We start from the raw sequence: 16,221 nt of genomic DNA, 5'->3' as shown, positions 1-16,221 counted from the left end.
AAAGGGAGCCATTTTGGCAGGACACACATGCAGGCACCTGAATCTTTCTAATGTCTCGGTTACTGGGTCACCACAAAAAAGTGAGTTTAAAATGCTGAAGTCAAAGTATGTAAACAATAAAATCCAATATTCAAATAAATCTTGGCTGTGTGCTATGCTGCACAAACCAGTGCTTAGTTTCCTCCTAACACATTTAGCTTTTCCCATTTCCTTTGGTTTTATGTACTGCAAAAGCAGAGGCGGACCTTAGCTTATCCCCTTCTTGCTAGATAAGCCAGCTCCTCAGAATCAACAATAAATGTTAGGAAAGTGATCATTCATGTCCTCTGAAAACAAATATGAAGGTCTACCAGAATGAGTTTTGTTATGCTCCTGTGGAATACACTGGAAAGAGCACAGAAAAATTCTCCTGAAATTATTTAGACAGTAACTGAGCACAATATTTCTGATGATCACAAGTCAGTTCTTAACAGCTGTAAGTGTGAAGCTTTCAATGGCTTAAAACTACACACAGAGAGAACAGGAGAGAGGACACACCATGTCCATATTCCCACCAAACAAAACTTTATCAAACAGAAATACTAAATCAACAGCATTTTAGATAAAAAGATAATCACAAATCACATGTAATAGACTTAAAGATGGCAATAGTCAGAGAAAAAGGTTCTGATATAGTTTGATGAGCAGGAACATACCCATCCAACTCTAAAATAAAAATAAAAGCGTCAAGAAGATTGACAAACACAATTGTATGTTAAACACCTAGGTTTAACCACTGCTGTTTCACATATAGTGATTTCCGGAAATTACAAGACTTTGGAAATTATAAGAAAAAAGAACTATCAAAATGAAAAGGTTTTTGCAAAATAGTTTTCTATGACTAAAAATAAATTTGTCAGCACCAGCCTGGCCTTCAATTTACCACAAACACACAAGTTTGCATGAGACAGGGTAGCAACATACATTAGGTTTGAATTACACAAAGAGCAATGATGGATAATCATGCACTTGGTTTTGTCATCTCCAGAAAAAGAACTTCATAGCCTCCTAATCGTAGAGAAATTGAACAAGTGCATCCAGAGTTAATTAGATTAGCAAACCTGGCATCAGAAAGCAACTTTCACCTGTGTGCCTTTAACACCTCTTAATTTGCTCATAACTTTACTCTTAACTTTATCCTAATATTTCTTTTGACTTTCTTGATACAAATCACTTTCATTTCCTTGCTAACACGGATTACTAAGCTAACTAGTGAATCCTAAGTAAGAGGAACCTACCGAAAGTGTTGCTAAAGAATATCTTGACCAGGGAGACATATCTTGTCTTCAAAGGTCTTCTCAGAAGCTACCTGATGCCTATAAGATCTGAGGGAGCAATGTGAAGATAAAACATACTTTTTCCAGTCATATCATTAAGTAAGACTATTTCCTTCAACTTGCAATTAAAAAGATACCCAAATAGATTACCATAATTTAGTATTCAGACTTTACAAAGACCAAGTGACACTGCTCAACTCCCAGTTCTCTTCTGCCTATTGAGATACATACCAAAACCCCCTTAACAAGAAGATTTTTTGTAATTGGTACTAATATCCTTTATGTTGAAAAGAAACTCTTTCAAAGCATTGAGTGGAATAAAAAGGAAGTACTGGAAACTTAGAAGAACAAGTAAAATGTATTTAAACTTTGATAGGAGGAATAAACAAAGGATTTTAAAGATACCAGGGCACTTTGTCTCGAGGGATGTACTCGTGCACTTTACAGTAGCCTCCTTACTTCTTCTTAAGTTAAAAATAAAATCAATTATACCAGCAGCCTAAACGGATAACCGGTCTTTCGGTTAAAACTGCCTGTGGGTACACAGAGCCTAGCATACAGCATCAAACTTGTATCTCTTCTTCACTTTAATTTCAACTTCACAAACCTCAAAAAAAAAAAAAAAAGAGGTAGGAAAAAAATTAGTCTGACATAGAAAAGATGCACATATGTTTCCAATGTATATGGATACTGACTTTCTTTTTCATCCTATCCTAGACTTATAGCTCTGCGCTCACTTAGACCGGTTTTTACTCTGTCATTGATCTGTGTCAATTCTAAACTGACCTGAAAAGGAAAGAGTAGGGCAGCACCTGAGAAGAGGGTGGTGGGCAGCACACCACCTGCATAAAGAGGCATATACAGCTGACACATATACAGGTGTGACACCTCTCCAGTGAACTGAATGAAAGCAGCACATCTACTTTCAAAGTAGAATCTGCTCATAAGAAAAAAGTGGCAAGATTGGAACTGTAGGAAAGATTAAAACTTTCAGAAAGCTAAAAATTCTCTCTCTAATCCATATCACCCCAGGTGCAGTTAAGATATTGTCCAGAAAGTGAAACTTTGCACAACAGAAAAATTAGGAAGATTGCTATTTCAGGAGTAAAGTATCCTCTCTGCTCTGTGGGGTTCCCAAGACTCTTCAATCCAGCATCCTTCTCCTAAAAGTTTGTTATTAACTGTTTCATCAAAACATCCTTTAGAAACCCTTTCTTTTCCAGCAAAATTCTATTTTAAGATTACTAAACTGCTCTAGAAGTCTGTCATGTTACAGTTCATTAACTGTCACTGGATTTTACCTTACTGTTATTTAATGACAGAGGTTGCATATATCTTACTATTTTTTATAAATGTGAGGATCTGAAATTAGGCTACCATTTTATCTAACATTAGAATCTCTTCTTTTTCTTATTCATTGCAAAAAAAAAAAAAAGTTTTCCGACAATTTCAAAACGCTCAAAAAGTCAATTCTGACATAGTATGAGTAGTTGCAACTCTATGTAAGACACTAAGTCTATATTTGGTCTAAAAAAAGAGTCATCTTAGGCCTGATTCCAGTTAGCGGAGTCACTCACAGTTTTACAGTCAACATGGTACGTACAGATTTCATTCAATGTCTTAAGTAGTTTACATGGTTCTGTCTGCTATTAAGAGAAGAACCATAAACGTATACAAAAAAATTTTAATTCTTTATCCCGCATCCATTAAATGTCTCACAGGATTCCAGGCCACCTCCTCACACATGTGAGTAAAAGCTGAAGAATAAAAAGCAAGGACTGATTTTATCTCAAGGTTATGGAAACATCATTAAACCATAAAACCATGGTGTCAAAAATTTATCTTGACATTAGAAAACATCTCAGTGGAGTTAAAGCCTTATCACGTAATTAACTGCAGATAATTCTGTTTAATACTGAGGATCAGAATTTAAAAACAGTCACAACCTTGATAAATGGCATGTTAAATAAACTGGAGCCTCCAAAGAGTGATCAGACAGCAAGAATGAAAAAATCCAACTCCAGCTCAAAGGACAGTTGATACAAAAGCAAATTGTCTAGTAAGGACAGGGCAACACTGTCAAAAAGGAAGGTACATTACCCTTCTGAAACACCTCCCCATCCAGTACAGCTGATATTTTCCACAGGTCTTATGCAAACTAAAAATACATTGGGGTGAAATTCTGTTCCCATGGAAAGAAATGGCAAAACTTTCTTTGATTTTCGATGGGAAGTTTCCACAAGTTTGCACTCAAGGGGACTCTGCCCATTAAGCGTCACAAGAAGTGAATAAACCTATAATTAATTTTCACAAAGACAAGAGCAGTGGCCAGCAGAGAAGGAGGACTGTTTAAAAGAGCTTCCGAGAAGTTCTTTTGACCTAAATCAGGTTGGAGATTTTCCAAGAACTATCTGGAATTTAGTCATCTCTCTGCAGGACCATTTTTCTCTTTTGTCTGGCTGTCTGCTTATTTTCCTTCCTGAGGATCCAGCATCAAACAGAATAAAAAATGACCTTTGACTGGATCTTTTTGTGGCATGCAATGAAAGAACTGATCCAAAAAAGTTCAATGTTAGAATAAGCACCTACTGAACTTGAAAGGAATGTTGGAAGAGGTTGGGAAAACAAGATTACATCTTGAAGTCATGTATCTGTAGTATTTCTTTATTCTATGACCACACAGAGAAGTCATCACAGCTGGTCTTTTTTAGAGTTACACTACAGAGAAGAGACTGCATAAGTCTTATCAGAGACTTCATAGTTCCAAAGCCTTAAATTTTACCTGCTGGGAATAAGCATCCCTATTCAGCTTAAGGAAAAAAAAACCCAGTATTTTTTGCATTGACATTCAGCTTATTTGCCAAAAAACATTCTATGGGAGTGGCAGAAAATGCCTGCTTCTACCTCACTAGGGATGAGGGAATATTAAAATCATATTTTAATATAATGCCAGACTTCATAACACACTCATCTGACAACCAAATTAGGAAGGCTATAAACTGCCACATGGAAAATTAGAGAGTGACAATAGAGCTTTCCAAAAAGCATTATGCTTGACAGGACCCCAAACGAGATACTAGTTTTACTCACATGTAAAGCATATGGATATATTTAGTCAACAGCTCCTTTCTCCCAACCAGCTCACCTGTTCAGTCAGATTCTTCTGCCCCTTCTGTCAATTCTTCCTATTATTAGTGATATGAAGTACCTGTACCCATGATAGGTCTATGTCATTTGCTCTCCATTTTCCTAGGGCAGACTATCACACAGATTCAGCAAAATGAGCAAAAGAAGGAAATGAGACCTACTTTAATGGTCTGAGAGCCTCTGAATTTCCAGAAGGAGAAAAAAAAAAAAAAGGCACGAACAACTTAAAAACTCCGTACTTTGCAGTACATTCAATAGGGTAGGGACAAATTCACAGTCAACCTAAGGAATGCGTTGAGTTAAAAATATCTTTGCGATAGCAAAGCTATAGTGGGACAAATGTTGTCATTAAGAGGAGCATTCCTAATTTTCCAGTTAACAGGATATGGAGCTGGGAAGTCTTGACTTTCACTCTGCCCTTGATGCCCACTTGCATCACCTTGGTAAAATACATGGGAGGGAAGAGGAGGTGCACACGTGCAGATGCTTGTGCATGTGTGTATATAAAACATGTAAAAAGCTTCCTTATTTTCTTCAGCAGTGCTCCAATATATTGAGCAACCATCACACTGCTCCTGTAAAGCCACCACAGCCAGCCTCCATCTTAAGCTTATTATTACACAGAAGGCAACAACATTTGTAAAGAATTTCTTACAAGCTGCGACTCAGTTCAAACCGGTTAGGCAGTGATCATCATCTGATACTCAGCCTTATCTTCAGCTGTACAAATTCTCTAAACCAGATAACACAGTGTGCGTATTTTATGTGAAGTGCATCTGACAAAGTTCAGGCCAAACCAGCGTGCCAACACAAGACAGCAGAAGTTTGAGTGGAGACTAGGTAGTGCATAAGGTTTTTATCTATGAGCCCGTTTGACTGGGTGTATTTCAGCCTGCGTGGTTTTTCAGGGAAAATTGCAACTTTACATCACAGCAGTCTAATCACCAATAAAAAAAATCCAGAAAAACACCACAGTTGATTATCTTACTCCTACTCCTTCTGTCCATAGCAAAAGAGATACCACAATCGTGCAAAGGGATTAAAACAATACATTAAAAAAATCGTATATTGCATTTTTATTTAACCTCTTTAAAAGAGGCTCTTCCTTTTGTTTATATCAGAAGAAAAACATCTAGGAGTTTGACTTACTTCATAAGAAAACACTTATTAAAACAACTAAAACATGCATGAGTTAAGATAAATCTTACGGTAGAATTTATCAGCCAATTAGAAAACAAAAAATTAAATCAAGTTAAAACTATGAGTATTCTCCATATGAAGTACTTCTGCTAGCACTGTTCAAACGAACCTTTCTGAATTGAAAGCAATAAAATACGTACAGAAAAAGCCAACAATATTTAGTTAGTAACATAACAAACATTTTACATATTGTGGAAATTAATTTCAAGTACTTTACATGTAGCCTTTTAGAATAGATGGTCCACATGGCCCCTGAGAAAGCAGTTTGTGGGATACAGTACTGTCAGGAACACTCATTAGCACATACTACTAAATGACAAAACAGAATGGGAGTATATCTGCAATATAAGATATTGCACTTTGCATAAAAATTCTAGGCTGAAGAGTGATGCTATATGCTCTTTATCACTGTGGAAAAATTACTTTATTGACTCAATTGTTTTTGAACTTGTTTGGTTTTTAATGCAACTTCCCCCCCCCCCCCCCCCAAGAGCTTTAACATGATAATTTAAAAAAAGGAAAATCAAAAATATCCTCTGGCTGCTGCTTTAATTTTGAAGCGTTACAATTATATAAAAGCTAGACTTCTGCTTAAATACTGACTGAATAGAAAAAATAAACAGTTTGATTTCACTTTGTCATATATCACATTCTGGATGTATCTACTGAACTCCCAGTCAAAAATAAATCAAGAACACAAGGAAAGGATAATTTATGAGTTGTCAAGCAATCACTTTTTAACACTTACTTTTGTGAAGATCTGAAAAAAGTCAATTGCAGGTGGCAAGCGAGAGGCATCCTGGATCTCTGTTTTCAAATACAGTTGCAACGTCTCTGCGAGGTGCCTGAGGCCGTCTTTCATTTCTTCACTTAACTGTTCAATATCTTAAGGGAAAGGGGAAAAAAAGTATATCATGTTGTAAACAGAACCTTTCGCCAACATTTTGAAAATGTCCAATGGCAGCCATACAGTCTAGACATTTCCAGTCCCCGTATTAATCTTGACAGAGGGCAACTTTGACAGAGGGCAGACATTTGTCATTTTTTGTGACAGCTACCTATCAACACACAGAAGAGTTTATCAGGTTGCCACTGCCAAATCGTATGAATACAATGGTGAGTTAAAGATCAAAAAGCCAATAGATAAAGCAGATGTGTAAGCAGATGTAAGACATTACAGAGGAAAATTAGGCATCTGGGTTTGCAACATTAAAAATGTGCTTGAAAGTTTATGCAGCAGTACCTTCCTCCTTGCAGCAGTGCACATTTTTATACCATAATCTCCATAGATGTGTCAGAAACACTTTATGCTGGCAGATCAAAAGGGAAACTATTTTAGAGACAAAGGTAGTTTCGTACGCAGCAGCTGGTAAACGGAATGGAGATGGAAGAATATTAAGCAAATATCACTTTATTAAATACTAAATCATCATTATTCATGCTTTACGGATAGGAATCCTGAAGCAGAAAGAAACATAGTGCCTTATTTTCTATTGAACTGATCATGCATGCATCAGGTCACTGATAACATGGAAAGTGAAACTCAGCTGTCCTAGTATGTTCAGTGCCTGATTACCTGCTTCACATTTTCTTTTTCCTGCCAGTTAGCACAAAATGAATAAGGCCTAAATGAAGAATGTGAAGCTGAACAGATTCAAGCATCAGTCTATAACAAAAGGCAAAGAGGATTATTAAGCACTATGAATCAATTTCATCTCTGCATAATGGTGAATTGTTATTTTATTTTAAATACCTATCCTTAATGGGAATGCAAATAACCTTTTACCAAGAAAGGTTCTTCCCCATACTTTAGATCCAAGCTTGTCAGCCTCCTGGAAGGACAATTCAAGATCTGTGTTCCTCTTTAAAGATAACTCCTAGTCACTCACTTAAAAAGAGGATGCAATTAAAGCAAATGTCACTGGGTCTGGTTAAACAGCCATCTAGTGTGTATGATACTTGGGCTTCTGTGCTCTATCCCACCCGGCATCCCTCTGCTTGAAGGTACTGGCTATTTTGTAGGTTGTAAATTGGCTATCACAGAGTTTCCATTTCACACACACCACACAAGCGAGCTGCTTTAATAATCTCCTATGAACTACATCTGGCAGAGCACTAAATGCTGGCTTACTAAAACAGCCAGTACCCATGGACAGCTATCAGCCAGAAGTCTTCCAGTGGAACCAGCTACAACTTGCTTCTAGTCTGGTATGGGTTTCTTTATTTGCAAACTCTTGGGTTCTGTTTAGACTTTTTCTGGAGCCACTGAGCGCCACCCTGCTTAGCTGAATGATACAATTCTACCGGTACACCGTATTATGGCAAATGTACCCCTCTTCACACTACATACAGAGTTCGAGAAGCATCTATATTATCTATTGTATATTGTTTCCATTTCAGCATAAAGTAACACTTTCCAAGATCTGCTCCCATTCAAATGATCAATTGTTGCTGCTGAAATGCCATCTACAAGCCACGCCTGGGGTGACTCTGCAACATGCTGAGCAAGCAATGACTCCAGAGGAATCTTAAGGGTGGTCTGTCCCTGCTAGAGTTAGGGAAAGAGAGACATGCTCTCCCACAGCAGATTCAGCTCCTCACAAAGTTCAAACCAGTTAGTACTAAGAATGCTGAGATATGCCCCTCCATACCTGGCACAAAGCCTATTTAACCAGAGTATTTGCCTTTTTATAGCTACCCACAGTGCTACTCATGCATTTTAACAGTGTGGACATTTGAGGGCAATCTTGCAAGCCTGAATGAATGTACATGTTAGAAATCCAGACATGTGCTCTTCACAATGTATGGAAATCTCTTGTATAGAAAAGTATCATAACTATGAGGACTAAGCCTTCAAGAAAAGCAGCAAACTTTTAGATGACTGGAAAACTCAAGTTTAAAAAAAAAAAAAAAAAAAAATCATAAACATACACTTGCATTTCTTATATAATATTCCTTTGAAACTAGAGATGCTTTTTCCTTCAAATGTAATTTTTCAAGACATCCGGTCATTTGTCTTAAACTACCCGACGTACATTGTAAAATGTATTATGACAAAGAGGAAGGCATGATTTGCATCACTATTAGCAAACAAAACACCTCTAGAATAGAGAAGAGGAATCATGTAAGCAGCACAGTATAAATGGACACTGCAGTTTAGGACCAATGTGAACAAGAACACCGAATCCAACTGGAACTTCAGGGAGAATTGGCAGAGGTGGGAGGAGCATGCAATTTTCCACATTGGAATCTGTCCAGGACATCAGAGATAACAATCCCAGCAAAAAGTCCCACTGGATTTTCAATGGCAAATGATCAAGAGCTGGTTTTCACAGCATATCAAGAAGCCAAGGCCAAAAGCAAAGTGAAATGAAATTTGTGAATGTTTTCATTTTGTGTTTTTAAGAAACTTTTTTCAGTTGTGTAAGAATCCTGGTGTGAGAGACAAAATGCTATAAAAGGCCTGTGGAAAGTTTACTAAATAAGGTGTGGCGATTTAATTATGCAGCTCTGAAACTGATACAAGTAAAGTAGCAAAAAGCCTGCCCATAGTACAGCACACAAACTCTTTTCTGCATACTGAATCTTGGTAAGTGAAAGCAAAGTTGATTTCTGAATGATCGTAACAGACAGCGAGCCTGTAAAACAATGCAAGTAAGGAATTTTCTTATAATAAATGAGAACTAGCAAAAGTAACAATGCACACAGACACCCCTCCTACTTCATCTGAGTTTCAGGGTACATAATGAATTTGAAGGAACTATGGAGCTGGGAATAGAACTTTATAAAGGGTTAGATGCCTTCACATGTTTGTTGGGGGTTTTTTTAATATATGTATTACATATTTTATCAGATAATTATTCAGTAAGTCTATCAAACTTTATATGCTTTTATTCAGTTTATATAAGTCACCCACATTGCAAATCACCCAACTGTATAAAGTAACATTGAAAAGTAATAGTGTAAAGGAGACTGAGACAGCATAGTGACAATAACAATTTTCAAGTATATTGGACTTCGGTGGGGGGAAGAAAAGAAAGAAAAAAAAAAGACTATCAATTAGAATTCTATCTATCTGTCATATTTCTGATTAGTGTTGAAACACTATCTTCTATTATACAGATGCTCCCTGAGAAGTTTTTTGCTTCAGAAGATGACAACCTGTATTTCTAGTTCATGTGATTCCCTCCAATGAAATCTTTTCCCCTATATAGGTAGACTTCTAATGAAAATGGTTTTCTGACTTGCCTATGGATTCTACTAAGTACCAGAGGAACTTAAATCTTTATCAACACCATCTGCAAATTGTGCAGTAAATGGGAAAAATGTTATGAGATAACAGTAGCTTTTTGAGGATACAGAGGCAACAAAAAGCATCACAGCTACTACAAGTTGTCACACCATTCCAAAACACTCTTTTGGACTATTCTAACAGCAAAACCATAGAGACCACCTATTCACTCTAGCAAGGAAGCTGTGAAATCAGCAAAAGGAAAGAGTTAGCCAAAACTTTTACATAAAATTATGCAAGTATCATAAGTCATTTGTACTGTATTCTGTAAAGTATCAACTTCGATTAATGTCTAGGAGTCCTGAACACCTTGTGCTTTGGAGTTAAGAAGGTTACACAGGAATTGTTATTAAAGCTCTTAGAGTAAATACAGATGAAATAGTAGATGTGGATCTCTCATTTGCCTCCTCCTAAACTAACTTGCTATGGATCAGGTGTTTCTGTATCAGTGAGAGGACAGTCATCCCACCTGTATCACAGGCCATATCAGCATTTCCATCAGAATGAGAATTTTAGTAGAAGCTTCTGGCCACTGCACAGATTTTTGTGCCATTTATCCATTGCAGCTCAGGCCTGTTCAATACCAAGCTTCTCTCCAGACAACTTATCACACTATTCCCCTTGTCTCAGTCAAGCTAACATCATCTCCTGAGGTGTACTGAGAATCCTCAGTTTGTATGGAATTATCAGTTACACAAAAACCTTTCCTACACTAGAGAAAATTGCTGTACAAGCGATCAATATTTAATTTTTAAAGGGAAACTCTTCCCTTTCCCCCAGTTCCTCCTGTGCCACTGTGCAACCCGCCATTGGTACAATAGAGCACCATAAAGAATTTTTTTCCCTGGATCCCAGCAGTGTCATGAAGCATAGAAGTCCGTAGTCGTCATCATTTTAACTTCATTTGAAGCATCTGGAAATGCTGCTCTTAATTCAGATATTCACCTAATTCCCCATAAACCTTTGTTACACAATTTGAGAATACCCATGGCAGAAAATCTTGATGTTTTAAATTACTGATATGCACTCCCTCTATCCCTTTTAATTTGTTGCCTTATTAAGGTCTTTTGCCCTTGCAGTTTGGGAGAAGGCGGCAGAATGTCAGGACATACAGAAGTAAAACGTAATACTAGTTATTGTATTTTTTTATGTTTATGTGTCTTTTATTTCTACCTAACTATATCAATAGATCAAGCTGGTTTATAGCCAAAGCTCTGAATAACACTAAAAAAAAAAAAGTCAAAATATTCACATTACTCTCTAGAAAATCCCTTTAACCAAGATGCAAGAATGAACTAAGGATGTATTTCTTCCCTTATAAGTCTTTAACCTTTAAGCTACTGCAAAGTCTGGAAAAAATGCTTTCTATTTCAACATTAGCTCTGCTGAGAGATTATAATGAGCATCCTTTTCTACCCAAGCAGTTGAAACTTGTGAAGCCATAAAAATAATATCTGTGCAATTTTATCTTTTCTTCTCCATTGAAAAGTCATGTAGAAGACAGACATACACATACCCCTTGTCTGAAAGTTATTTTGAAGCCTTATGCAATAGCACATAAAAATTAAAAAATTAAAACTTCAATGTAAAAATTATGTATTTTTGTATATTTATGTAAAAATACTGGCACTGTATGTAATAAGGCAGACGTCGAGTAAATTAAAAACTGAACAGGCAAGATGTACACCGTAAAATGAGAAAAACACTAAAGCCAAAAAATCAGGTGAAAGTTTTGCTTGAACAAGACACACGTTTTTTCCTTGATCTTTGAAAAAACTGTTCTTTCCCACAGCGGTTTTAGCAGGCTTTGTCTTTGATTCTGTTATTCTACAGAGCAGACCTTCAGAAGGCAAGCTGCAAGAAAATCAGATGGCCATTCTGTAAAGTAGAACTTGGAAGCATTTCCTGCAATATGGTTGGCAATTACTTACTTGACTGAAGATCGGAAAAAGAGTAGAGTCTCTCAGAAAGGCATACTGATTGTCTAAGCTGTAGAGAAAAACAGATAATTAACACTTACATAGCACGCTTTATCTTGAAAACACTCTACAAGACTGATTATTCAATGTGATATGCCTGTAAGACAATTAGGTAAGGCTAACAGCATCAACATAAATCTGGTCATTCCATACTTTCTGTAAACTATCATAAAAATACTAAATTTTTTTTGGTGTTATAACACTTCCTACTAATATTTTTTTTACTTCGGCAGCTTACACTTAGTAATTTACTTTGGCCCTTCACGCTATAATTGAAAGCAATTTATGAGGTTAGCAGTCTTAGATTTCATGTGACTATAATTAATGCACAGTATAGCTAGGTACATATTTGCCCTTTAAAAACAATCATGCACACACTCTTCCCAACAATGTATAAACTAAGATATTAAATCATATTTTATCACCTCAGACCACAACAAATGCACACGTTTTTGTACAAGAAAAACAGCATCATGGCAGGGTCAGCAAAAAAATGGGCAAATCCTTTTTGATTTACAATCCCACACAGTCATAAGCTGCTTAACCTAACAGAAAATTCAGTCCACATAAATTAATCAAACCGTGGGAATGTCAAACACCCAGGACTTCCAAGAGAGTTTAGAAAAAGAAAAAAAAAGTAATTGAGATTAAGAGAACCCAACATTGAAAGCACGGCATTGTGCCCTCTAAAAGAAGGGCTAGCTCACAGTGTTTCTGTCCTTACCACTCATCCAAATAAGGCTGAATGAGGTTCCCAGTGAAGTTAATGGAAAAGCACCAATAACTTCAGTAGTATCGAAGAAAAAACAGGGTCCCTCTGTGCTTTCCTTCGAGGCAGAAATAAGTTTAGAATGCTACCACATAGTCATAGGAAGAGAAAGTCGATAAACAGGTCCCTTGAGCTTAATTATGTCCATTTTAGTATCTCTTGATCCTTTCAGCATTTCTGCAAATTAATCAGTAATCTTGTAATGCAATATGCAGTCCAATTTTGTTCAGCAATCCCAGTCACTTCAGCTTTCCAGCTCTTAATTACATTAAAAATGTACAGTGAAAAAGTATTTGTCTGAATCTGCTACGCTGAATAAATCTAGAAGAATGTCACTTACTAGTTTAAAAACAATCCTGCCAGCAAGTCTGACAGAGTCTGGAGGAAAATTAGGCTCGATGCTCTTAAGACACCTGCATTCCTGCTTGTGGTCCAGCCAAGCTTCTTTCTATTAGGATTTTTTAAAAAGGAAGAGAAAGAAAAAACTGCATGTTATTTTACATAACATATATCCTATTTTTATATATATACACACATATATTTTATATATATATAGTTATTTACATATGCACACAAACATGCTCAGACTCACCATGGGCTGGACCTGGGGATCCAGAACCACAACAGCATCACAAACATTGAGCCAGGCTGGGAGGAATGGCTGCAGAGCCAAAAGTCAGCTCCAAAGGACCAGGAAGGGGACCCTCCTTGGGTACTAATGTCCACTGACTCTAGCAGCCTCCAACACAGACAACCTCAGATGCTGACTGTCAGAGAAACAGCAGCACACATGCTTTACCAGCATAGTCTAAGACTGCAGCTGTAACATGAGTGTTGTGGAAAGGCACAGGCTGGGTTATCCACTCAAACCAACCCTATCATGACATTCCCTCCTCTAATGTAATTATTTGTGCAACTGATACAATGAACACTGGAGCTACAGCAGTGCAGGTTCAGGACACAACAGTATCACTATTATGCTACCTCAGAATTTAACTTTACCTTTAGGAAAACCTAAGAGAAACACAAACAAAAAACTGTATGGTCAAGTTCCCAGTCCAGTTCCTCGCCAATACAAACCTTACTTCAGTCTGCTTCATGCTACTGTCTGAAAGCATAGTTCGTACCACACTTTTTTTGAACATTATATCTGATGTGCCTTTAATGCACAAAAGGAACATGTAAAGATAGAATGAAAACTGCACAGAAATCTAGAAGAAATACCTTCATTTTTTGTCCCATGTTCCTACTATACAAATAATTTTCTTTACCTTTATGCAACATGCTATAAATAGCATCATCAGCTTAGTTCAAATTGATATCACCATTCCAGCTAGCTGAAATTTTTATTAGATAAATAAATGGGCTCTGATTCTCATTCCATTATGCCAAGAAGAGACGGAGCTGCATACTTCACAAGATTGGAGACAACTAGAAGGGATGCTAAAGTTTCCTCTACTATCTTAATTCCACCAACATACACAACACTCTAGGCAAGCATCCTCTCAGCAATCAAGACTACATAGGCCTTCAGAGTCTATCCACTTCACCAAAATGCAGCTGCTCTAAAGCAATGGTCAAGTTTTCCACACTGCAAAAACTGTCCCCAAAGATCCCTGAGCTGATGAGGCATTACTGCCCACGGCTGGGAGGACTGGTGATGATATTTTCACAGTTCAGACCAGGAATGGTCACTGTAACCAAAATTTACCAAAATAGAAGATGGAACCAAAAATATTTCACTAGGCATGTACTACCTGAACCGGCAAGTTTTGTTTCACGGGCCACTTTTATGAGAGTAGCAGACAAAGACTAACACTTCCATAGCAGAGAAGAGACAGGATGACAAGGTGAGGGAAAGCTGCTATATATTGAAATATGTCATTTATTTTATTTTTCCCCTTCCTTCTCCCCGCCAAATCAGTGTAGAAGAGCAACAAGAATGAGTCTTCAAGCTAAAGAAACATGTTGGAAGAGACAGTCAATTTCTGCTCACCTTTTTTTTTTTGCCTTTTGTCTTTACAAGCTGAAAATTCTGTTTATAATTTACAAAAACTCCAAGCCCATCTCATTAACATAGTACATATTTACACATTTTATTTACATATTCACAGTATATGTTTGAAGCCACCCAGCTCTTCCAAATACTTTTAAAAAGCAAATTGAAAAAACAGGGCACAACAAAAAATTGCTACAGTGACAAGAACTCAGAATAACCAAGGGCTTCTGAAGGTGACATTTTCTCATAGATATGCAGTAAAGAAAAAAAAAAACAACTCAGAAAACCAGCTTCTGTTAGGTAACTGCCACACAGAAAATGATAAAATGTCTAATATAAAGAAATTACATGTTCAGCAATAAAAAAAAAAGAGGGAATGGCAGCGATATGTGCAAGTGCACATCACACCTGTAGACGCTGACATGCTAGTTATAAAGATTACAACGGCTATCACACAATTTTTTCCCCTGCTGCATTTAAGTGGGGGAATTGTTTCAGGTAACTAGGTTTCAGCACCAGTAGCATTTATTCTATTTCATTCAGGTTTTTTTTCCTCTTTGGCTTACACGTAATAAATAAATTGGACTTTTTATTTCTTTCAGATACAGGGAGATTTGTAATTTCATTTCCTTTACCCATAACTCTACAAGGGGAAAAAATGACACCAAGAAGGCATTAATCCAAATACAGTTAGTGTCACATGCTGTCTGACAAATAAAAGTTAAGTATCTAGTGCTGAACAGAATTATTCTTGTCTAGAAGAAACAAGGTCATGCTTGTAAATGTCCAGACATCATTCTGTGTAATATAATTATATTGGCATTTTTATCCCACTGAAACTAAAATTGTTCTTTGGAGTAAGCCTTTATCTGTCAAATTTTTTCCCAACAAAAATGTTGCACAGAATTTTAAACATGCTAGAGGTGACACCAAAATGATTAATAGCTTACCCAACCAATAAAGCCCTAATGAGATGAAATATGCAGTACCACATAACATCATATGCCACGTTTCTTTGAGATGCGTTCCCACGTGAGAAGAACTGTTAAAACACACGCCTTCTGCAAAACAGTGCTTCAGCCGAAAATGATGCCAAAAGGAATTAGTCTGGCTCCTCTGCAGAAGGAGCGCTGGAATGGGGACTGCCATTCACTTCCTCCCAACTGGCTGGGGAGAGGGGGAAAAGCTTCAAATGCATTCAGTGTAATGAAATTCAACAATATTTCTTCTCACTACCAATACAACAAGGATACAAACTACAGAACAATATGAAACCATGAAGATTTGTGACCCTGGAGAGACCTACTTTTAAAGTTGGTCTCTAACAATACTTATTGGTGGGCTTATATTAGTCCCACAGTTCTCTGTGGGAGGTTTTCTTAACTGTGTATCCTGGCTTTCAGTCAAGGTTTTTATACCCCATATCCAGCATGAGTATAAATACTACAGTGCAGAGATACGGCCACCTGGTACGGCCCTTCTCCCTCCCCACCAGGGAAGGTCTTCAAATTTTGCAACAG

General features: G+C 37.1%; 1 protein-coding gene across 2 annotated transcripts in view; it reads right to left on the bottom strand.

Moving 5' to 3' along the window:
• Nucleotides 1-16,221, bottom strand: part of SMYD3 (SET and MYND domain containing 3) — a 432,268-nt gene that overhangs the window by 359,582 nt on the left and 56,465 nt on the right. For both annotated transcript variants that reach the window (XM_050894927.1, XM_050894928.1), the window contains exons 3-5: nucleotides 13,043-13,150; nucleotides 11,886-11,943; nucleotides 6,412-6,548 (exon numbers count right to left, since the gene is read on the bottom strand). In XM_050894927.1, the coding sequence (XP_050750884.1) occupies nucleotides 6,412-6,548; nucleotides 11,886-11,943; nucleotides 13,043-13,150 (303 nt within the window). The remainder of the gene's footprint in view (nucleotides 1-6,411; nucleotides 6,549-11,885; nucleotides 11,944-13,042; nucleotides 13,151-16,221) is intronic.

The sequence above is a fragment of the Gymnogyps californianus genome, chromosome 3 (assembly GCF_018139145.2).
Source record: "Gymnogyps californianus isolate 813 chromosome 3, ASM1813914v2, whole genome shotgun sequence".
NCBI classification, from domain to species: Eukaryota; Metazoa; Chordata; class Aves; order Accipitriformes; family Cathartidae; genus Gymnogyps; species Gymnogyps californianus.
This window is presented reverse-complemented; position numbering and strand designations above follow the sequence as displayed.